Source organism: Ambystoma mexicanum, chromosome 1q (assembly GCF_040938575.1).
Source record: "Ambystoma mexicanum isolate Mex_15411 chromosome 1q, UKY_AmexF1_1, whole genome shotgun sequence".
Taxonomy (NCBI): Eukaryota; Metazoa; Chordata; class Amphibia; order Caudata; family Ambystomatidae; genus Ambystoma; species Ambystoma mexicanum.
This window is the reverse complement of record NC_090922.1, coordinates 589,287,529-589,311,690: the sequence shown is the minus strand read 5'-3', so window position 1 is coordinate 589,311,690 and position 24,162 is coordinate 589,287,529. Positions and strand designations below refer to the sequence as shown.

The 24,162-nt window shown below is 48.4% G+C and overlaps 1 protein-coding gene across 1 annotated transcript in view; it reads right to left on the bottom strand.

The window, feature by feature from the left end:
• The window catches only part of RABGAP1L (RAB GTPase activating protein 1 like), a 3,056,406-nt gene that overhangs the window by 1,863,440 nt on the left and 1,168,804 nt on the right, over positions 1-24,162 (bottom strand). The window contains exon 13 of the mRNA XM_069641102.1: positions 6,303-6,444. Within this exon, the coding sequence (XP_069497203.1) occupies positions 6,303-6,444 (142 nt within the window). The remainder of the gene's footprint in view (positions 1-6,302; positions 6,445-24,162) is intronic.

The following is a 24,162-nucleotide window of genomic DNA, read 5'->3' as shown; positions in this document are numbered from 1 at the left end:
CAAGAGAATTATTTCAGAGTTATTTTCATTTTGTTGCATTACTGGTTCGGATGCCGTAGCTTTATCCTTATTAAGTGAGTTGGAATCCACACTATTATCTGAAGTACCAAGGTTTGTGTTATAAGACTCTGAGCCATGACATTATTTATTACCTGTTATAGAAAAAACGTTCAATAGCTGAGTTTGCTTTTGTCTGTTATAGTTAATTGTGCATTTTCCTAGCGTCTTACTGGGTTCTGTTAGTTTATTACCTACAGCCGCTGTGCTATCATACGTAGCTGGTGCGTTTGCTGTAGCCTTATCTTTATTTTTGTTTTTTTCATCATCAGCTAGAGCAGCCTCCTTAGGCATACTATGCTTCTCATCTTTTAATTTACAACAGTGATTTGCATTCACTATTAAGCTGGTTCAAGTCTAACAATTTGTCGTCATAAGGGATATTGCAAATATTTTTTACATTAGAGCTATGCGCATTTATTTTTTGGAGGTTTGATTTTTAGTTTCTTTGCTTAATACTGCTTGTAGTTTCTTCCTATTTGCTCTTCTCTGTAGTGCTCTTAGCGCAAGGCGCTTCGCTCTACGCGAGAGAAATGTTTCAGAGCTGCCTTGGTTCCCAGTATCGAGGACTTCCACCTCGTGCAACCGACTGCCTGTGTTATCTTCTAATTCGATTAGATCAGTTAACGCAGATGGGACTACTAGGGTCAACCAAGGGCGTATGTGTGCCCATCTCACACAATTGCGCAGATTCTATGGAACCGCTATGCCCTTCCACTTGCACTTCCATTAAGATTTTCATGTCTGCCTCAATGCTCCCTGTTCAAGATTGCAACTTGTGATAAATATCAATAGATCCCTCTTGACTAGATACAGTTCTAGGAACAACATTGGCTACCGCAGCAACGTAGGAATAAACTTTGCTGTCTATTAGTGGAACAGCCTCCACTGCTTGAGCGTGCTTTGCGCAATGCTTCTCAGCATATTTAGGTCCAGCTGATAGGGAAGCGAATGTTTCATAAGCGAGAAAAAAAACCTCCAACTTATTACGTTTTCCCAAAATATCTGATAATGACAATTTTATCTCATGGATTTCACAGTGGGTTGTTTCATGTCCTTTGTCCAATATATTGAGGATGCGGGTAAGCACTGGAAAGGAATAATTATCAGGTATACCTTAGTCATGAGAATCAGGTGAAGTAGCCGTAGATACCCCTGGGACATTGTCGTCACTAAAGTGGTTCGGAGCCAATCCAGCCCCATGATACCCTTGATTATTCATGGTGCGAAACTCAGTATTTAAGTGTACATTTTTTATAACGTGTGTTGGGGAGCTGGCAGAAGGTAAATAACCAATATCATGTGGCATAGAGCCAGAGGGTGAGGACTGCAGTTGGATGTTACAATGTCTTTTGTTAAATAGGAATACTTCCTCTACACCCAGCATTTTTTGAGAGACGGTTGTGGAGGGTCCTAAGGATAATCTGATGCGCTTCCCCAATTCTGCATGTACGGCAGGGGCCATCATGGAAACATCAGATATCTGATTCTTAAATTGTTCCTCTTGATTTATGATTAATGATATATTATTCAGAACAAATGTAAAATTATCCGGTGTGGTTCCCTGATAGTTATCAATGTCATCAATATCATTCAATTCATGTAAGGCATAGCTAATAGGTTAATTTACAACATGCCCTTGATGGTGTACCTTGGCACAAGCCATATTGGCTAGAGCGTTCTCAACATCCTGGCCAGTTATGGAATTAGTGAGTGGGCCATCCTGTGGCTCATCATCCAATAACGTCCACGCCTGTGATTCCTCAACAGGCATCATCACCTGATCAGAATCACTTAAACCATGATTTTGAGACATGTGGTCCCAATCTAGAAGACCTGTGTCAGTATTCAAGTGTAGCTTCCTACCACTGTGTAGGCCTCGGACCATAGTGTTTGTGCTTGATAAAGGTACAATGTCCAGGAAATAGGTCTAGATAAGGTAATTAGTCATATATAAGTAACCACCGTTCCAGACTTAAGTTGGCTTTGTATACTGTTCTAATTCGCTTGCGCATACACAACAATCAAATTAACAGAAAAAGAATGCCCGTTCAGACACACTAGTAAATGAGATACTTATTCCTATTACTGCAGCGTCAACCGTTGTAGATGTGTCCCACAGTAAGCATCCAGAACCTTTTGTTTATTCTATACGGTCACAGACAAACGTAACACAGGTGAGATAAGCCCCTCAAATTAGGAGCATAAGAAGACGGGCTAACAAAATATTCAAACCCCCTTCTTTAGCAATGCCTATCCCTGGTTCAAGTTCCCAAGTCTGTTCACATTCGACTGACATAGACGTGAAGACCCTCCTCCGAAGTTCACTCAAGCTCACTATGTGAAACAAAAACATACACGGAGGCGACTTCGCCGTGTTACCAATTAAAACACATTACCATGGGAGAAATTAATTCTTACAGTCAGCACGTCCACACCAGAACTTATAAGCAAAACCACAAATACTGTCCACCGCCCCCCGGCCCAACAGGCGTTACAGGCACTTACAAGGGCACTTCCTTGGCGGGCACGGGCACGTGCCTTTAGTAGTCTAGAGCTCGGCAGGGGGCGGTGCCTCACAGATAGTATTTAGTATAGAAATCAAAAGCCTTTTAATAAGCTTATATGTACCGTATAATACTATAACTGCACTAAGTGGTTAAGGCAATATACTATTTAGAGTCCAAAACACACCGTTATGATATATATTTTTTTTATTTGTATCGCACTCATACACAAGTGTTTTAGAGCGCTTGAAGATTGAGAGCATTGATAATTACGTGCCTCCAGCGTTCTAGAGGCGTAACAGGCACTTACAAGGGCACTTCCTTGGGATGCGCGTGTGCCTTTAGTAGTGTAGTGTAGTGCTCGGCAGGGGGCGGGGCCTCACAGATAGTATAGTTGCTTTAAGATTGAGTGTGTTGATAATTACGTGCCTCCAGTGTTCCACAAGTATAACAGGCACTTACAAGAGCACTTTCGTGTTCTTTCTTAGCCATCTCCAGGGCATCATCAACAGCCTTCCCAGAAAGGTTGGAGTCCTCCACTGGCTTGTTTATCAGAGAGGTCTGAGTTTCGGGTTTAAAGCTGGAGTTCTTTAACTAGGCGTGTCTTAAGTAAGGTATCCTGGGCTAGTGTGCGTCCAGCGGTCTCAGCAGAGTCCAGGGTGTTCTTCAATATGTTATGAGTGACTTGCCTGCCTTCAGCCACGACCGCCAGCAGGCATTATCGGGTGGGCTCTGGAACTTCTTGAAGACCATTCTGAACTAAGCCCAATTGTACATCACTGTAACCCACAAGGAGAGTGGTATTGTATGCGATACTTGAGGAGTAGGCAGCAGAGGCGGTGACCTGTTTACCGAGGGCATTAAGCTTGTTACAGTCTTTGTCTGGAGGGGATTTAGCCGAAGACAGTGGAACATCCGCTCTCTTCCGAGTGCAGTGACAACCAAGGAATCTGGTGTAGCATGACCCCTTATGTAGAGTGGGTCAGAAGGTGATGGGCGGAATAATTTTTCAACCCGGGGGTTGACCGCCCGTGTGAGAGACGGGAACAGCAAGGAAGGAGCCAGGCACCTATTTATAGAGTTCAGTAGGGGCATGGCTTGACTAGTCGGAGCCTTCTCTTTGAGGTATCCACCACGAAGTCTGAGTCTGGAGCGGTCTCATGTGTTGCAATTTGGAAATGATTGGCTGCTCTTTTTAGAATAGCATTAAACAACATCTGGTCGTCAACAGGTGACAAATCCCTCTCTGGAAGAGCAGAAGGGGGATCTAGGCAGATGACGTCCAAGTCAGGGGTATGCGTCGGTGATAGCCAAGGGCCTGATCCTGTGCCTGATCCTGATCCCAGTTTGGGTCTTGATCAGCCGTATCTTGTGCAAAAGGATTAATGTCTTCATGAGTATCCTCCTGTGGTGGGTCCTCTGGGACATCCAGGATATTGTCCTGGTTTCCCCGTGCAGAGATGGGCAATTTCTGCAGTTTGTAAGGAATGGGGCAGAAGTCCACTTCCCTGGGTCTTTTTGGTGTAAAGTACCTATCCGAAAAGTCAATAAACTGGGCCATTTTGTCCATGTATTGCTCAAACCTCTATCTAGTCCGTAGGGAAGAGGCAGAAGGGTCTGGAGGCGGAAAAGTTTGCCCAGGAGGGGAGATTTTCCAAATAACACCATGGAGAGAGGCTGGGGGCTTCAGAATAATCCTCTCAACGAGAGGGGGTGCGCCCTTGTGCTCTGCGGAGCAGAAATGATAGCGACAAGGCTTTTGTGAATTTTCGGCGGTTGTATCGAAGGTTTCGACACGCCTGACGGCGCAGTTGCGGTCAGTGACTCCACTGAGGCCTTAGGTGCATGTGCACCCATGGACGTTGTGTCGATGGCGGTATGTTTTTTAGGGTGAACGCCCATTCCAGAGGGATTCCCAGTCGCATGGGTACACTACACGTCACATTGGGGATAGTGTTACAGTCACGCCCATGTCAACGTCCCCTTTCGATCTTCAAAGGAAAGATAGAATACTCCGCGATTATCACTAGATGTCAGACTATAAGCACATCATGTGATTCTAAGCAGATTCACAAGCATCAGAAACCTAGTTACTTCAATTGTATGCAACATATGGACTTGCATGCCTCAATAATAGTGATCATACAAAATACTGCCTCATGAACTCCCAGGTAAAGCCATTATATTCCAGGTGCTGCTTCAAATGACAATTCTGTACCCCCTCTTTGCTGTCCCGCCCCTTTCCTGGAGGAGTAAGCTGACAAACCAGAATGGGCTCTGCCCATAAACAATACCTAAATACCATGCAGAATCTACTAAAATACACTTCTGGTCACCTGCTTTTAATCTTTAAAATACGTCTGTTGGATTTTTCTCCCAAAAATTAATTTGCTGTACAACCCCCACATATTTGTAACTTCAAGGTTGACATTTCCTGTGATCTTGCAGAGCAGAATACATTGTCAGGCATTCCATTTATAGGTGATGTACGCTTACGCTTGTGGACCTTCTGTCTCTTTTTTGAAAAAGAAACCCAAGTACAACATACAAATATAGGTTCATGACAGTAAGGGTGCAATCTTCCAACTTCAACAACAGAAAATGGCATATTTCAACATCCATTTTCAATAAAATATCTGGAATTTGGACGCATCAGGCATTTTCAGATCAGAGTGGTTCAGAAACTGGAGGAAATACCTAGGTCTCCTGACTTAAGCTACAATCTACTCAGTACTTCATTGATGGGAATGGTGGCTGAAACTCTATCCAGTTAGGAAACAAAACATTCTGGTAAAAGTGTATGAGAAAATATCAATTAAGCATATTTTGCTCACTCACAGAAAAACCCTCAAAACATGCATATGAGATTGAACCAAATCCCAAAAAAAGAGTTGGGCGGGAGGAAAAGGACTACATTTAAACAAAAGATAAGACAGTAACACAATCAGTTACAGACTTCTAACAAGTCAAACTAGAGCGGTCTTACTGGCTTGCGGAGAGGAGCTGTTAAAATTCCCCATATTTAGAGACTATCGTCTCAAGAAAAAGACAAATTGTTTCAAAGTTTTTAGCCAAAAAAGAAAAAATGAATATGGAGCATTTTTCTGAGCGAGAAATTATGAAACTGGGAACTTGGGCCATTTCACCCCTTCTATGCCTTATGTGTGCTTCTCTCTCACTTGCAGTACCAAGGTTAGTGTATCCAATGGATTTATGGACACAAGATCTGAGACCTGAGCCTCTGACACTGTTTAATCAACACAAAATATGTACAAATTCATCCTAAAACTTTTAAATACTGGCACAAAGTCACTTCCTCAATTCCGAGCAGTTAAATGAGTGGTGGGCGTGAGGGAGGGAAGTAATCAAAAGCTTTAGCCTTAATGGGAAAACCTAGGAATTAGCACTTTAGAGAAAGATTGGCTTCCCATTATGGTGAGGCCTAGCCAGTGGTGAGGCCTGCTGATTTCTAATCGCACAGCAATCAACTTCATTGACACACCCTTTTTTCAAAGCCTGGGACCAAACGGTGTTTCCATCAGTCCTGTGAATTAACCTTAATAGAACGCACAGTGGTCAACAGCATTTGTTTTGCTTATTTCTGAGCGGAAAGCGATACCAACCTCCTTTCTTCACTTCGGTCTGTGTTTTCAGGAATCAAATAATGGAACCTTCACTGATAAGTCACATAGGTTTTGTTCTAACAATTATCTGCCTTGTTAAGAGCTGCTTTCTTACCCTCCTCTGGTTCATCATCTTCTTGTGGGGACAACGGCCCGCCTGTTGGGCTGGTGGGAACCTCATCACGCTTTGACTCTCGTTGCAAGCTCACCACTTCATATATGGCATCCCCTGCATTGGCATGGCCTTTACCGTCCGACTGAAAAAAGAGCAAAGAACTAGTTAAAGGGAATTTATGTTTTGCTATGAAAACAATGGTGTAGTGTTAAATGTTACCTTGGTAAATATGATTACTCAGCCTTAATGCCACCCTCTAAGACATGAGGGGTAGAAATTCTACCAGATATACAAAAAGATAAAGGGTGAAATACATAGAATTTAAAACAAATCCACCAGAAAATGCTTCATCTGTTCACCATAAAAAGTATTGTGTCAAAAGACCTCACTGTTCTTTAAGTGGGCTTCTAACTTCTGAAATGAAATCCCACCTGTGAGGCTAGAGGATGGAGCTGGGTTGGCCCTAGCGGCCACAGCATGCCACCCCTTCCATGAAGCAAGTCCTATAGGAAGTACAGGAGGCTCCCCAGTTGCCACAGTCCATCCATAGCTAAACATGTGATCCACAGCTTAATCGTCTCAAGTCCCATGGGCAGCATAAGGGCACAATACCCTCTTTAACATCTAGCATAATGCCAAACAAGTATTATGTAAAGAGGCGACAATATCAGCAAGCTAACATAATAGCAACCAAGGGTCCTGTAGTTCGTAGAGGTGCAGATTATGCGAGAGAGCTGGTTTACACAAAGAAAGGGTAAAAAAGGGTAAAGTTTATCCGAAGGGCCAGTTTAAGTCACTAAGCTTTGATCCCCTCAGAATCAGTCAATGTATAAAATGGAAAACAAACATGCCACCTGGTCCTTCGGATAAGATTGGTCTGCAGAGCTGGTTAAGGACTTAGTGGGTTTCAGCTGCCAGTGCTCTAATTCAAAAGATATTTGGTCAATCACAAACACTACCCCATACACAGCTGAACACACTCATCGCCTTGACCAACCTGGGATCCTCTGGGTATCAATGGGGGCTTTATTTGCACAAGTGGGTTGCGAGTTGGAAGTACAGGAGGAAAAGGAGTTTGGGGCCTGGAAGCGCAGAAAGGTCCCAACGGTGAGAGCGAGGCAGGGACAGAGGTACACAGAATAAAGTGAACAAGAGGAGAGAGGAGGAGGAGCAGGAGTGGAGGAAAGAGAACGGAAGAGGAAGAAAGAGGAAAGTAGGTGGAAGCGGACTGGACGTGAAAAAGAGAGTAGAAGTGAAGAGGAGGGAGCAGAAAAGGGAGAAAGGGAAGAAAGGTGGAGGGAAGACTGGAGGAGAAGGGAGGAGTGGAGAGCGCAATTGATGAAGGTAAAAGCGAGATCAAAGGCGGGGAAAAGAATGGGGATAGAGAAAGACAAAAGGAGTTGGAAAACAACCAGGGGCAGAAGGCGAGGCTATAAGAGCATAAAGGAGAGGCCGAATAGATGTGAAAAAAAACAACGTTGAGGCAACACATTTAAGGGTCGAGAGAGAGGAAATGATTGAGAAGGTGATCAGGGAAAAGGCGGTCAAGAAAAAGTGCAAACAAAAGGTAGTGAGAGGGAGAGAATGGAATGACCAAACAAAGAGGGACAAGATAGAGAAATAAGGCAAAGGTCAAGGAAATGCAAGGGGGGGAAAAGAGGAGACCACTAGAGTAAGGTGAGCCAGAGAAAGTCTGTTGGTTTAAGGGCAGAACACAAGGTAATGACACAGATGCCTGCCTGTCAAGAGGACGCAAAAAACATGGGTGGTTGTGATAGGAAGATAAAATGGCACTTGCTTTGCTACCTGCCTGTTAGGAGCAGGACGCTCCTGCCCTGGCAGTGCCCACGATTTCCATGTTATTATCGTGAGACTTACTGAAGCCCCTGGTGCCTCCTGGATGCCCGTTCTCCCCCGGGCGGTCAAAGATATCAGCCTGGCGATAATGGGATATAGATAAGAAGATCGGACAGGCTCCTACAGGAAAGGTCCCTTAATCTAATTATGGCAGCATGCATCACGCTGCTGTAATAACAAACACCCAGAAACATACTGGGATACAAGACAGGCGAGACACAGTCTGACTCGTTCACTCTCTTACCTTGACCAGGTCCTTGCTACTACAGACACGGAATCCTTCTTCAGGAAGAGCTTGCTAGCACCTTATTGAATTAGTTATTCTTGTATTGTCTGACTAGTCACATACTTTGAATTGTTACCCCTACCAATGTACTTCCTAAAACCCACAAAGGGGCAACCATATTTAAGCTATGGAAGAACCTCTGAGAGATAAGAAGAGAGTATTGTTCTGTTTATCTCTTAAACTCATTGAATTTATGAAACATAACACCCTTCTGTTGTCTCTACTGTACAGCTCCTGAGAGTTCCATTGTATCCAGTGGGGTTGCATCTCGTAGTACTCCTGCCTTGGGGGGGGGATTCACACTGCATTGCACCTCAACAGGTGGAGACCTTCTCTGTGAGAGTTGTGATGAATCTTACAAATTCCTCACTAATTCTCAGCCTAAAATCTCCTCCAAGGTGGCCGGAGAAAGGCAGACGCTTTCTGATCCTGAGATTGGTGGTGGTATTCTGCGGGAGGCTCACCCGGGAGAAGGCCCAGGGAAGGGAGAGGAATCTGTGGGATGAGACATGGTATTTGCCATCTTTTGGGGAGGATAACTCCATAGTGCCAAAGTATGTAATAGCTTGTTGCAGTAACCATTTAGCCATTCCACAAGATCTGCCTGTAAATAAGAATGAGACCAATTATAAACTCTCAGGCTTTGGGAAGAATAAAACTCATTATAAAGATATTAAAACTTGAAAACTCGAGACCTCTCTGACACCCAAGGGTACAGTGAAGGAAAGTCTAAGAAAAATAACAGCTTAAAAGAATTGGCTTCTCATTGTCAATTAAGTTTTGTGTCTGATTCTTATGAAATGCCTTTAAAGAAAATTGGGAAGAACAAAGGTGTGTATAAAAGTGAAAATCAAACAAATGAAGAAACCCAACTATGTCAATAGGGACTTCTAGTCCCATCATTCCCTATGTACTGGGATGAGGAAGAGGGTGAAGAGGTACAAAGTTGTAGGAGTAGTCTCATTAATCTCAATGATCCACACCTGAAGGAGACTGGGGGCTTAAAAAGCCCCCTCAGGTGCAGGAGAGCAGTAGTAGTAAGAAGCAGCCGTGTGACTCGTTCAAGCAGCCCATATTGGAGTGGGAGGAGACGACAACGGGACGCCAGTGTGGCAGATTTCAGCTGCCGGTCCTGATAGGGTCTGTGCCTCCCGGTGTCTGAAGGGCAGAGGTCGCGCAGCAGGAAGCGTGCAGGAAAGAAGCTTGCCCGTTGGGAGACTCATGTTGCAGAAGCTGTGCAGTGGGAAGTCAAGGCAAAGGAAGCTTTCCTTCCTGAGAGGCTGACTCAGAGGGCTGACGTGCAACCGAGGGCCTAGAGGAAGTTTCTGGTGGCTGGCGTGCATAAGAAGACCTCCAGAGCAAAAGACGCTCTCAATGTAGGTGGCGCAGGCAAAGGATGTCCATGAAAACATCAAATCAGAAATGTCAAAAAAAAATGAAAGTTATTTGAACGAAAATGACTTTCGTTTTTTTCTCCTGCTGACATTTCTTTCTTACTTTTAGCGGCACACTTCGCTGTGTGCCGCTGACTCCCCGTCTCCCTGCGATGCCAGTTCCCTTCACTTCTGTGGATGGGAACTGGCACCGCAGTGTCCCTTTTTTAAATGTGTATTTTGTTTCAACTGTATTGAATCCCCCGCAACCCCAGGTGCCATTATAGTGAACAAGGGTGAAGGGGACACCCCCGAAACCCAAGCTCCCATTGTTCACTATAATGTCACCGAATGGTATATTTGATTGAAATTTTCATCTGTTCCAAATTTTTGAACAGCCGAAATTCAATCAAATCTACCATTCATTTTTTTATAATTCTTTTCATTAGACGTATCTCGCCAGAAAAAGGCGGATTGGAGGAAGCAGTCTGCCGAGAAGCGGAAAGCTACAAAAGCAGAAGTCCTGTGAGCGGCCAGGGGAATGGAGATGGGTGCCTTACCCAGTGAGTTCACAGGTATTTAGTGACCCCGGAGAGCTCCATCCATGCTCACATGGCTCAGGCAGGTATTCGGCGAGGACCAGACACCCGCATAGGAATGAAAGAAGTCCAAAGCTTAACTTTGAATACTGAAAAATTGGAAAGCAGCAGACGCGACCCTCGCGTATGAGAGAAAGTGATTCACAAAGTGATTTTGAATCGCTAACTAGTGAAAAGCAACACACTGTAACCAAAGTGAAAGACTGTACTGTTAACAGTGTGAATTGGTAGGAAGCCCAGCAGAGAAAGGAGGCAACATTGATAAAAGCTAAGATCAACAAGCTGTGCCCAAGCCAAGCGAAACTATTGGTAAAAACTGAGACCAACACACATTACCCAAGCCAAGAGACTATTGGTGAAAGTCAAAACCCAGAAGCATTGCCATAGACAAGAGAGGCCAAGACTTAGGAAAGCACCATTTAGTCGATATTGCCAACAGCAGAAGGGGGCTAGTGAAAGGCCACGGGGTTGGGAGACTTTTTGCCCCCAATCTGTCAAACATATGGTGAAAGCTGATAAAATGCACATTGCCAAAGCCAACAGAGAAGCAGAAAGAAATCCTACCCTTGGAAGTCACTGGTTACTGGTGTAGTGGGGAAACAAAATTGGTAAAGAGGCTGCCCTTGCGGTGAAGGGATATCCAGAAGGAGAGGAGCATCATTTGTGGAAGAATAGTAAAGAGAACCAATGTGAATCTTGTTTCCCCTGAAGAGTTGTTGTCAATCCTGAAGCTCCAATTTGTTGAATACTGTGAAGTTGTTGTGAACCTTGTGACAGTTGATCTAAACCACAAAAGCACTGTTGATGTGAACTGTTGTTCGAGCAGGGGAGTGTACCCAGATGACAAACCTTTGGAGAAGTCGACCTGGCATGGGAGTATACCAGGTTGACGTTGGAGAAGTGCAACAGAGTGGTCCTGACAGATACAATTCATGTTGATTGTGGTACTTACAGAAAAGCTGAGTAAAGCTGTGGCAACAGAACAATATTTCTTTGAAACGTATTGGTGTGGCAAAAATTATCCTGACGAAGACTATTATTGCTGCTATTTATGAACTGAGAACTTGTTCAAGAAGGAAGAGAAGCTTTATACTTTTTGTGTTCGAACTTTCTGCTTATTTTTTTATTTTATAATTGGTTATTTATATTGTGCTTAATACCCCGAGGTTTCTAAGTGCAGATCCAGGGAATCGAACCTCTGTTGTTCTGCGTCTTGCTTAAAAGGTGAGCACGTTGCCCCTGAGCGATCCTCCCATTTGGAGTAATGGAAGGGGGTTGAATGGGCTATAAAAATCCAGCCAGCAAAGAGGAGACTGGAATGTGTTAAGGTGAGATCAGGTTGCAAGGTGATTGATCAAGAGACCAGGTGTAGGACAGATGGTACTGCAGACCACCGAGAAGACTGACAGTATTGTGTGACACATGAGAGTGCAGATCTTGTAATGTGTGTGAGAGTGGTATCAGTTGTATGTAGTTTAATGGGGTGGGGGTGAAAAGAAGAGTCAAAGATACAAAGAGAGGAGGTAGAGAAATCATATGGGTGAATTAGTGAGAGAGCGAACAGGAGAGTGTATGATAGGTAATTATGGAGAGAGTACAAGGCGGTAGTGGGTTTAGTGGTGAGGGCGGAGCAAAGCAGGAGGGGTGGCATTGTTGGAAGGGACAGGCGGAGACAGTGCAATAACATCAGGGTACCGAAGTGTACATAGGGTATTGAAAGGAGGGCGAGAGGAAAAAACGGAGAGCGAGGCACATAGACAGAGAGAGGAGAGAAGAGATTGGGAACGGAGTGAAGGCAGGTAGGGAAGGGCAAAGGAGAGGAGCTAATGAGAGAGGAGAAGAGTAGGGAGTGGTGGAGAGCAGAGCTATAGAAAAGGAGCTGGACCCCTCAGAAGCTGAATTGGTGGTCTGTCCGTGAGGCCGAGGAATTCGGAGAACCCCGGTCTCGCCGGCCACCCTGGACCTATCAGAATGACGCTGAGATGACAAGATTCCTTTATCTTGCAGATCGCCCTGTTGACCAACAGTGAGGGAGGGAATGCATACACTGTCCTGCCCTCCCACTGTATCTGGAATGCGCCTCCCTGGGAGCCGGGGCCCTGGCCCTGCAAGGTGTCATGATCTCTGCTTCCAAAAGGTCAGGGTTTTCCCAACTCCCTTGGAAGCAGATCCATAACCCAGGTTCCGAGTGCCAACCAGTCCCAATTGGGACCTTTTGGACCCAGTCCTGGCGCCAGTGGCACCAGGCTCATAAATATGCCCAGTCCCAGCGCTGGAAGCGCCGGGCTCATAATGCTTGGGTGGACTTACCTGCAGCAGACCATGCTGCTTACTTGCCTGCCAGTTGAGTCTCTGATCCTCTTCTGTTTGGAACTACTTTTCCTGTTGGGTGGGGCAGGAGCCACTCCCTAGATTCAGAACACTGGAACTCTTCTGGAAAGCAGGAACTCTTTTCTTACCTAGGCGTGGCTGTGGAAGGAGACACCTAAGCACTACAGGAGGCTATTTAAACCACACCCGATGGATGAATCTTGCTTTGCGTTATTCTGCATTCTCAGCAGCAGAACGCTCATCGTGTCTTCTGCATCTGATCCTGGGCCTAAGGAAAAAGGCTTACCATTCTGAATCCAGTCTTCAGCAACACCTATAAAGACAAGAAAGAACAGGTTAGCATTACGGTCTTCAGTGACAGCTCTTCACTTACCTGGTCCATCGGCTGTCACCAACGCCTCGCGCTGCATTCCGGCATCTGAAAGACAAAGGCTTACCTACTCTTCGTGCGCTCCGGAGGTCTTCACACTGCATTCCGGCATCTGAAAGACAAAAGCTTACCAACTCTTCGCCCGCTCCGGAGGCCTTCGGCGCTGCATCCCGCATCTGAAAGACAAAACAAGGTGCGTTTAAAGACATTGGGGAACTTTAATACTCACGTGCCATTACTCCTTTCCACATCTAACCCAGTGGGTATTCCGGCACCCTGCAGCCGCCCCGAACTTGTACCTGCAAAATAAAAAGACAGTTAGAGCGCATCGTGAAGCAGGCAACAAGCGCTTACTTACGTGCTTCCAGGCGCTTCTATTCATCACACGGGCTCCATCTTCAACTCACTTCAGCCCGCCATCCGCCATCGCCGGAACCCTGCAAAACAAGAGACATCATTACTAAAGACTTTAAAGACATTAGAATTACTCGAAACTTACCGTTCGTGCAGTAAACGACGGACAGCAGTCCTCTGAAGTCAAGAGGCCTGCTCCCCTTATCCAGTGAAGAAACTGGTTACAGCACCCTGCCTCGAGGCAGATGGAGAGCACGGCGTTCACTTACCTAAGGTGAGAGCGTTAACCTTTGGGGTTCTACAGGAGAAGGGAAAGGGAAGAAGAGAGAGACATTCAATAACCCAGTTCATTAATCCCACATTTTCTATCTGCAGACATCTTACCCTTCGAGCCAGACATACAGTGCACAGAGGTCCAGCCCAAAGAGCCAGCCGTGTGTTACACATCACCTTTGAAGATACGGTATACGCCCAGTCAAGACCGGCGCCTCTACGGGAATCAGGTGAGCGTTACAGACTGGCCCTGCAAGGACGCGAGCTGCTGGCACCTCCGGTTGCTCTAGCAGTACTTGGTTGTTTCTATTGGCACTCGTAATTGTCCAATCCCTGTCTGCTCAGCCTGTCCGCCTCCAGGTTGGACTCGCCTGGGAGGACGGCCGTAAGGTAGACATCGTCCTCGAAGGGAAAGACTCTCTGAGCTTGTGTCCCAGATGAGGCCAAGGAAGGTCAGGTTCTGCGTAGGTTGCAGCTGAGATTTCTTTAGGTTGAACCTAAACCCCAGGTCGTGGAGCGTGTACATAAGTGCAGAGGAAGAATGGTGTACCGCCTCCAGAGATCTCACCCTGACAAGCTGGTCGTCCAGGTACGAGTAGACCTGGTGGCCCTGGGCCCTGAGAAAGGCTGCCGCCGCCTTCATGAGTCTGGTGAATACCCTGGGGGCTGAGTTGAGGCAAAGGGTAGCAACCTGTATTGGAATGGACGCCCAGAATCCTGAAGCGCAGGAAGACACGTTGCGGCTGCCAAATTGGGACGTGTAGATAAGCGTCCTTCAGATCCAGGGAGCACATCCAGTCTCCCCCTCTCCAGTGTCTCCGCAATGTGTGCTAGAGAAGCAATCTTGAATTTTTGCAGAGGGAAGGAGAGGTTGAGGGTGGTGCAGTCCAACACAACTCTCCAGCCAGCCTGGTTCTTTTGTATGGCGAAAAAATACTGCAATAGAAGCTTAATCCTCCCTGGGAGGCTGGGACTTTTTCCACTGCCTGGCTCTCAACGAGCGACCTACTTTCCGCCAACAGAGTTGCTGTCCCAGTCTGTGGAAGTAGAGGGGACGAGGGAGGAGAGGCAGGGACCGGTAGGTGGTACCCCGAGGAAACTACCGGGAGGATCCAGGGGTCCGAAATGTTCAGGCACCAAAATTGCACGTGAATGGCAAGCCTGGCCCCCACCACAGACACATGGACCCAAAGGGACGTGTCCTGCCTTCTTTCCTTCTGAGGCTGCGGAGGAGGAAGGGGACTGGAAAAAGCTTTTGCTCTCCCACCACACTTTGTTGTTTGCACCGGTGCTGACTCGAGAACGGTCAGGCTGTCTGGAGCTCCGTTCTTGGAAGCAGCGGAACCCACCAAACGCCCGCCCTTTATCGGAGCGTTTATGCAACTGGGTGTACGCCTTGGACATGGCCTTCAGTAGGACAAAGACTTTGCAGTTTGCGAACTGTTCTTCCTTTTATCCAATTCCTCAATGGTGCTGGAGTGAAAGTGGTCACTACCGTCAAATGGAAGGTCCAATATGCGTTCCTGGACGTCAGGGTTAAACTTAGAAGCCCAAAGCCAGGCAGTCCTTCTCATGTCCATGGCGATGCATATGGCCCGGCCAGAGTTATCGATGTGGGCCATGATGGACTCCATGATGTCCTGCGCTGCCAGCTTGGCTTCTATCCCGGCCTTGAAGCATGTTTGGCTCTGCAGCAGAGGTTCTGGAAGGAAGTCCGCTATTTCTCGCCAAACCCTTTGGTTAACGGCAGCCTGCATGGCATCCGTGTTGGATTGACACAGGTGCAGCGAGGCGTTGGAGTAGAGCTTCTTACCGTATGCCTCCAAGATCTTCTCCTACTTGCCTAACAGCGCCGAGGACGAGGTGGCCGAGGATGACTGAGGCTTAGAGTAGAGAGGTTCCACAGCGGTCACCGAAGAGTGTGGGTGAGGGAGCGCCGACAGCAAGAGTGGATCCCCCTCCATCTGCCTATACTTTGCGTCAAGGCACTAATTGACAGGTTGGGCCGAGTGTGGCTTGAGCCACCCCCTCTTGGCCAAGGACACGAAATGCTTCTGCATCGGGATACCTGTTCTGGTAGGTGGTTGTAGGGTGAGGTCTTCTGCCAAGACCCCCTCCTTGGGCTGCTCGACCTCTGGTTGAGGAAGGCCCAAATATTCCGCCAAATCTGCAAGCCGTTCGTGGAAGGCCTTGGCTGACGATGGTGTGTCAGGGTCCTCCTCCTCATCCACCAGAGTGTCTGGCTGGTCCGGAGCGGGTGGATGGGTGCTGGGCTCAGTGGGCTGCGGCGTGGAGATCGGAGCCGGAGGCTGCTGCGGAACCGCCTTGAAAGTGGGAGGTAGGGGAGCCTGCAGAGGCAGCATGGGCTGCGCTGGGGAGTCTGTGGCCCCCATCTGAGGGCTTTGCATCAGCGCCAGGAGTCTTTTGCAGAACATGTCTTCGGAGGCGAAAGAGGTGGCAGGTGATATTGACGGAGTGGCTGGTGGATGCTGGGGCCAGAGTGCACTCTTTCTCGGATGCAGGGGGACCCTGCCCTGTGCTGCTGATGGATAAACTGTAGGCCACGTACATGGTTGAGACCAGTTCCACCTTGAAACTCTTTCTCCCATCTGCTCCGAGCCTAGGAGTGGCATGGGACGAGCATCCATGTTGTCTGGCGCGGCAGCCATTTTGTCGAGCTGCATGCCACGTGCCGAAGTCGTGGTGTTTGGCTCCCTGGGCCCTGTCTCCTCCAAGACTCTTGGTGGTGGAGCATGAGACCTACCCTGCACCTCAGGCTGGGGCCTGGAAGGCTTATTACCTTCGGCAGTGACGCCGGTAATGCTGCGTGCATGCGCCCCCTCGGACTTCGGTACTAGGGCATTGCCCCTCGGGTTTGCACCCAATTAAAGAAGCTTGCGGTGCCCTTAGCACTGCTTCCGGAAGGATCTGATGACCCCTCGGCCGTGAGGCCGGTAGCTGGACTACCCTCGGTACGTGTGCTGGTGCAAGAACCAGAGAGGTTCCTCCCACTCGGGCGTTCCCTTGCGAATGAGTTGTCCTTATGGGGTGCAATGGAAAATAGCAGCACTCCCTTGAGCCTCGATCTCTGTCTGACGAAGCCCTTCAAGTCCTCTGGAGGTGACCTTTCGAAGAGCTTCCTCCACTTAGCTAGCCTGTTCTTCAGTGTGCATGGAGTCAGTGCGTCGCATGCGGGACAACCTTCCCAACCGTGGACGGGGTCAGGCAGCGGAGGCGAATAGCATGGGGTCGGATGTAGGAAAGAGCCCCTCGCAGGCTGGACACCTGCTGAAGCTCGCTGAAGTCGCGATGAGCCGGGAAGAGCGTGACGCCAGAGCACCAAAGATAGAAGAAGTATTCGGGGAAGAGCAGATGGCATTACATGGCCGAAGCCAAACCCAGGAGTGCTGGTTAAACCGGCTCATACCCTTCGACGTGGAAAAGGGAACTAAGGAATGGTGCTGGTGGGCAGTCAGGAGAGCGCATACACCCAGGGCCACGCCGCCGTGCACCTCTAACTTTAAAGGGTAGTAGGTTTTTTCTGGTGAAAAAGGTTCAGTCTCCCGTCCCTAGCGAGGGACGCCCATGCAGTATGGAGGAAAGGGGGATGGGACGTAAGAGCATTTCGATGACTTCAATAATTGGATGGATTCCTTAGGCAACTGTCTGGGGAACTATCTTACAGTAAAGATGGATGTATGTTGTCAAACTGACCCCACAGCCTCCTCATTGATGTATCAGTAGCTTGGCCAACTCCTTTATTAAGGGAGGGGGAACCAAGCTCGATTTTCCACATCGCTAACATCTGATGACCTAGCTCCTATTACTGGCCTTGGACCCTCAGCAGGACTTGCTGTTCCCTCTTTTGGAGAAGAGGTTAGGGTAAGCCATCTACACCCACCTCCACTCATGGTCCCCGGGAAATCTATGTCTGACATTGGTATTGTGCGTCATCCTGGGAAAGGTCATAAAATACCCATTTCCAAAAACCTTTGGGTTAGGAAGTCCTTTATGCCACTGCCTGGCGATAAGACCATCTGATATTATGTCATGGACACAAAGAACTACATCATTACCAATATTGAAAAACCAATTGGGAAAGAACCAAGATAAGCTTTAAGGAATAAGGTTCTGGCCTGGGTCTGCCAATGAACTGGACTAGGAGATGAAAGATACATAGATTTGAAATGTTTACAGAGGCTGGAAATAGATGAGTGGTGTAGTGTACCCAGGCAAAAAGGGACTGTGTACTGGTCAGATGTGGGTCCAGCAATTTACCTAGCTTGCCCAGAGGTTCATCAAATCTAAAACTGATAGTTGACTAACTTGAAAGTATGTTTCTCTTGATGAGAAGGCCGAATTTGATGAATCCTGTTTTGTTATTTTCATTGTGATAAGGTGCGCTTTGATATTTTTGTATGTTATGTTTGGTGTTACATGTTGTAAGTATATTTTATTGTTTTGGCGGTCTGATTCCTGCGGGCTTTCAGCGCATTATGAATAAATAAATAAACCGCCGTAAACTTATAGTGGGGGTCGAAGAACCACTCCACCAGTAGCGCACACTTCGCTGGGAATTCCCTCAAGCAAACCTGTCTGCACTTAATGTTGGTCTTTGTGGCAAACAGATCCACTGCTGGGGTTCCCAAACCGGGTGTAGATCTTTTCGAGAACTTCCTAGCACACTTCCCACTCGTGTGAGACCGTGCTCTGCTTGCTCAGAATATCCACCAGCCCTTTCTCTGCTCCCGCCAGATGTGCGGCAGATGGTTTAAGTTACTTATCTGTAACTATTGTTCTCTAGTATGGGTTTGGCATGGATTCACATGCTCATCAATATTCCCCGTCGTCAGGCTGGGAATCCTCAGTAAAAGAAAAAAACAGTTTCACTTTCACTTTAAAACTGTATTTCTCCTTTAAACCAATCACTGGCATCTGGCTCATACTGCCCCCATCCAATGACAGTCCTCTCCCTAAGTCATCTTCAGATTTGGTAAGCACGTAAAGAATAAGAAAATAAGCCAGATTAAACCAAATGAGAGGGAGGCTGATATTTGAGAGGGGTCTACGCTGGGGACCCAGTGTGAAAAATCATCACCTTAAATGCAATGCAAAATAACTTTTTGTTTGTTACTTGTTTGTTACTTGAATCTATCAGATCCTCGAAAGCAGGAGAGACAACCTCCGAAGATCCCAATATTGATAAGAACTGTTTAAGGGGTCTGCGCCCGGAAGAGGGGGACCCAGGGGTGAAACCATCACCCAACATACATTTGAAACAGAAATTCTTTTGTTTGCTATTTTTGGAAGCCATCAGGTCCTTGGGGCAAGAGACTTTTGTGTAGAAAAGTGACTTAACCAACGAAGGTCCGACACGTGAAAAGGAACTTCTGTATTGTGCTGGGAAAGCTCAAGAGTGTGCTGTGCTCAGTAGTCCCACCTGTCCCGTGCTCAAAACGCGGGGAAGGGAGACCTCCAGCTAACCCATTCTGACCTATCTTTGTGAACACTATCCCACACTCTTTTGTATTTTAGCGTAAGGATTAGCAATAGGTTTTTCTTGGTATAGGCCCTTATTTGACACAACGTCACTAGAACGGTCTTATTATTGTTTGATGGTCGTAGCTTGCTCCCATCTTAGATTTAGGTTTAGATTAGGCATTTTTCCAACCTACCTATACAGTTTAATATACACCCTTGAACTGTGATCACTTGTGTCTGTCTATTCTTGAGTACATGCCTTCCCTACACTTCTCTAGCACGAGGATGCAGTTCAATTCTTAACATCAGTACCTTCTGTGCCAAAGTCCCTTCATCATTCTCTTTCCCTTCACTGGGACTGATGAGAAAATAACATTCAAAAGTTCCTTTCTCCTCAGGATTCTCATGTACAACTTCTTGGGTGCTTTACTGTACGCCCCACCGCCGGGATCAGACCTACTTTATTCACCCTGGGTCCGCCTCCACCGGGCTCAGACCCACTTTAATGCAAAGAATTCAATTGATTCCCTCTGCCAGGCTCGGACCAACTTTCTCTACTTTTCCAAACTTTCTTTACTTCAGAAATCAAAGACTTCCACCTGTGCATCGGATTTTGCTCAACCCATCGCAGGACCACTTCAGTTCACAATTATTTGCTCTCTTCTTGATATGTTCTCTTTCTCACATTCTCAGCTGTATACTTTACAGAGACTTTCAACTGAGCACCCACACAGTGACGGACCACTCTGTGAAGGGTATTGCAACTTGCTTTAAAAGTTCAATCACTCATCAGCAGTTCAACTTTACTTACGTTCTCTTATCACACACGTTTTAATAATGTTCGTTCCAGCACTCGCCATACAACGTTGCTGCTTGCAACCTTGGCTTCAACACAGGCCGGTCTTGTATACGTCTCCCCAACTCAACGGCTGTGTTGATTTCATTGAGGCTTCGTTGTTGTTGGAGCCAAGTATAGTACCACGGCAGCTGGCGATTGGCCCCAGTCTTTATTATTAATGCGGCAGGGCCCTGGGTACCTCCGGCCCACAAGGAACAAGTTACCTACCTGTAACTGTTGTTCCGCAGAATGGGTCTGGTATGGATTCACATGCTCATGAATATTCACCGTCGTCAGGCTGGGAATCCTCGGTAAAGAAAAAAATCAGTTTCAGTTTCTGGGAAGAAAGTAGAACTGTCCTTCTACTGTTAACCAATCACTGGTCTCTGGGTCATACTGTCCCCAGCCAATGACTGCCCTCTACCTAAGCCCCTCCTCTGGCAGCCATCTTCAGATTTGGTAGCAGGTAAAGTGGCAGTAGGACCAAGAGAAGAGCCGCAGAGGGGTTGGAGGGAGGGTTCGCATGTGAATCCATGCCAGACCCATGCTGGAGAACAACAGTTACAGGCAAGTAACTTGTTCCTTCTCCAGCATGGGGTCTGGCATGGATTCACATGCTCATGAATACAGGAATACATACCAGTACACACATACACAACCACGGGAAGTGGCAAGGCTCAACATTAAGCATTTCAACAACTCAAAATTAAGCATCTCTTACCTCCTCACCAGGCTCACCTTCAAGCGAACAGGTTGCGCAGCACTGCTTGGCTGACTCTGGACTCCTCCCTGGAATCACAGTCGACGCAGTAGAATTTTGTGAAGGTGTGAGTCAACTGCCACGTAGCAGCCCTGCAGATGTCCAGCAGGGGCACACCAGACGGGAACTCCATAGTAGTAGCGATCGCTCTGGTCGAATGGGCTCTTGGGCGGCGGGCAACGGTCGGTTTGCCAACCCGGTGACAGTGCATGATGCAGCCGGAGAGCCACCTGGAAATGGAAGCCTTGGAGAGGGCCTTCGCTTGGTTCACAGTGCCAAAGTTCACAAACAGCTGTGATGTCTTCCGAAAACTCTTTGTGCAGTCCACAGTGAACTTCAGCACTCTTGCCACATCCAGCGAGTGCAAAGTCCTCTCAGCCGGCGACAAAGGCGACAGGAAGAAAACAGGTAACACCAAGGGCTCATTGAGATGTAAGTCCGACAGCACCTTGGGCATGAAGGAGGGGTGCATTCTGAGCTCTACCCTCGTCTCTTGGAATGTCAGATACAGAGGCTTACAGGAGAGGGCCTGGATCTCTCCCACTCATTGTGCAGAGGTGATGGCCACAAGAAACACCATCTTCCACAATAGGAATTTCAGCGGTGCCGAATGCAAAGGCTCAAATGGGGGCCCCATGAGCCTGGTCAGTACCACATTGAGCTCCCACGCCGGGACCTTCACCGGCGGGAACGATCGCAACAGTCCTTTCATGAACTCCTTCATCAGGCCCTGAGACCACGACTGCCCCAGAGTTCTGGTGTAGCAGGAGAAAGCTGCCAGATGAATTTTGATGGAGGCATGTGCCAGCCCCGTCTTGGCTAGCGACAGCAAGTACGGCAGCACTTGAGGGGCCATAACCCGTAGAGGGTTGATCTTCTGTGCACGGCACCAGACAGAGAACCTCTTCCATTTATGTCCATAGCAATTAAGAGTCGAGGAAGCCCTGGCCTTGGCAAGCACCTCCTTGCAGTCCGTCGGGATATTGTAGTCTCCGAACTAGAGTACTGCAGGAGCCAGGCCTGTAGGTTCAGCGATCCTGGGTCGTGATGTAGGATCGCGCCTCCTTCCCTGGCGAGAAGATCTGCGTTCGTCGGCAGCTTGACTGGAGGGGACGCTGACATGTCCAGAAGGTCTGGGAATCATATCTGTCTCGGCCACGCCGGTGCGACGAGGATCATCCTGCACCGGGACCGTTCAAGTTGACTGATGAGTCGCAGAAGCAACGGCAGGAACGCATAGAGTAACAGGCCGTCCCAGGGGAAGGAGAATGCATCCCCCAAGCTCCACGGCTGGGGAAACCTGCTGGCGAACCTCCGGTACTTGGTGTTCATCGCCGTCGCGAACAGATCTATCTGGGGGTTGCCCCATCTTCGGAATAGGAGATCTACTTGATCTTGTTGAAGCTCCCACTCGTGGCAAGAGCGCAGCTCCCTGCTGAGAGAGTCGGTGACTGTGTTCTTCACTCCTGCCAGGTGAAAGGGTACCAGGAACATCCCCTGGGCGAAGGTCCAGTGACACAGATCCTGCGCTTCCTTGGAGAGAGCCGGGGATCTGGTGCCCCCTGCTTCCGGATGTAGAACATCGTGCTGGTGTTTTCGGTGAAGACCCGTACCACGTTGCCCTTGAGGGACAGAAGGAAGGACCTGAGGGCCCAGAACACACCGCGGAGCTCCAGGACGTTGAGGTGCAGCGACCTCTCCTCCAGGAGCCAGAGGCCTCTTGCATGGAGATCTCCGGTGTGCGCTCCCCATCCCTCCAGGGAGGCGTCCATCGTCACAGTTTCCTGATGCGCTGGGGCCTGGAAGTCCATGCCCGCCGCGAGGTGCGTGCGGGTGTCCCACCACCGGATCACTTGTCAGAAAGCCTTGTTGAGGAAGATCTTGTCTTCGAAGCTTCCCGCCACTTGTATCCAACGAGCGTTGAGGATCTCCTGCAGCGGACGCATCCACAACCTGCACAGACACACGAGGTAGATGCATGATGACATCATGCCGAGCAGGGACTTGATGGACCTCACCCTGGCAACTTCCATGGTCAACAGCTGTTGTACCTTGCCCAGGATGGCTTTTATCCTCTCCTCCGACGGTGAAGCCAGCCACGCCACCATGTTGAGCATGGCTCCCAGGAACAGGGTGTCCTGTGATGGCACCAAGCAGGACTTTGCATAGTTTATCAAGAACCCCAGTTCCGTGAGCCGGAGGACGGTCCTCCCTGTGTGGGCGACGGCGAGTTCTCTTGACTTCGCTCGGATGAGTCAATCGTCCAGATGGGGGTAGACGTGGATCCCCTGTAGGCGCAGCCGCACCGCCATCGGTGCCAGACACTTGGTGAAGACCCTTGGTGCTGACTTCAAACCGAAGGGCAGTGCCTTGAATTAAAAGTGCCATACCTGGACCACGAAGCACAGAAACATTTGATATCCTTTGTGTACGGGAATGTGGAAGTACGCATCCTCCAGGTCCAGTGACAACAGGAAGTCCCCTTTATCCAGCTGTCCAAGCACGTGCTGAAGGGTGACCATCCGGAATTTTTGATATTTTATGTATTTGTTGAGGCGGCGAAGGTCTAAGATGGGTCGCCAGCCGCCGGTCATGTTTCGGATGAGGAAGTACCGCGAGTATACTCCGGAGCCCCGGAGTCTCTTCGGGACGAGCTCTATCGCACCCTTTTCCAGCATCGCTCGTACCTCCAGAAGTAGCTGTGGAATGTGGTTCTTTCCTGGCCACCGGTGGAAGGTGTGGACACTTCCTTTGGAACTCCAGAGTGTGCCCGTGGGCCAGAGCATCCAGCACCCAACGGTCGGTGGAGACTGATTTCCACACGCTGACGAAGTTTGCCAGCCGGCCTCCCAACGGGGTGCTCGGGTGGGGGACCCGACGTCGCAGTCGTTTCAATCCTGCTTCGCCGAGGCCTTGCCACCTTGGGCCCCTTGGCGACGACGACGATGTCCACCGGCCTTGCTGCGGCCTCTGTAGGCTTCCTGCGACGAAGAGAGGGCTGCTTGACGGTACGATGAAGAGCTGCTGCCGAATCCTTTGGAGGCACCTTGAGACTTGCCTCCGGAAGGTCGGAAAGGACGGCCGTCGCTGATGAAGCGTGCCCAAGGCACGGGCCGTCTAGGTGTCTGCCTTGATGGCCTGCAGTGACTCGTCCACCACCTTGCCAAACAGGTTGTTCCCATCGAAGGGCATGTCCAGTACCCTGGTCTGTACGTCCTGACGGGAAGTCGGTGGCCCTGAGCCAACCGCGCCGGCGGAGGCAAACGCTGTTGCCCATCTGGCAAAACCCGGTGTCAGCGATGTCTGTGGCTACCGTGATGGAGTGGTCCGAAGCCACC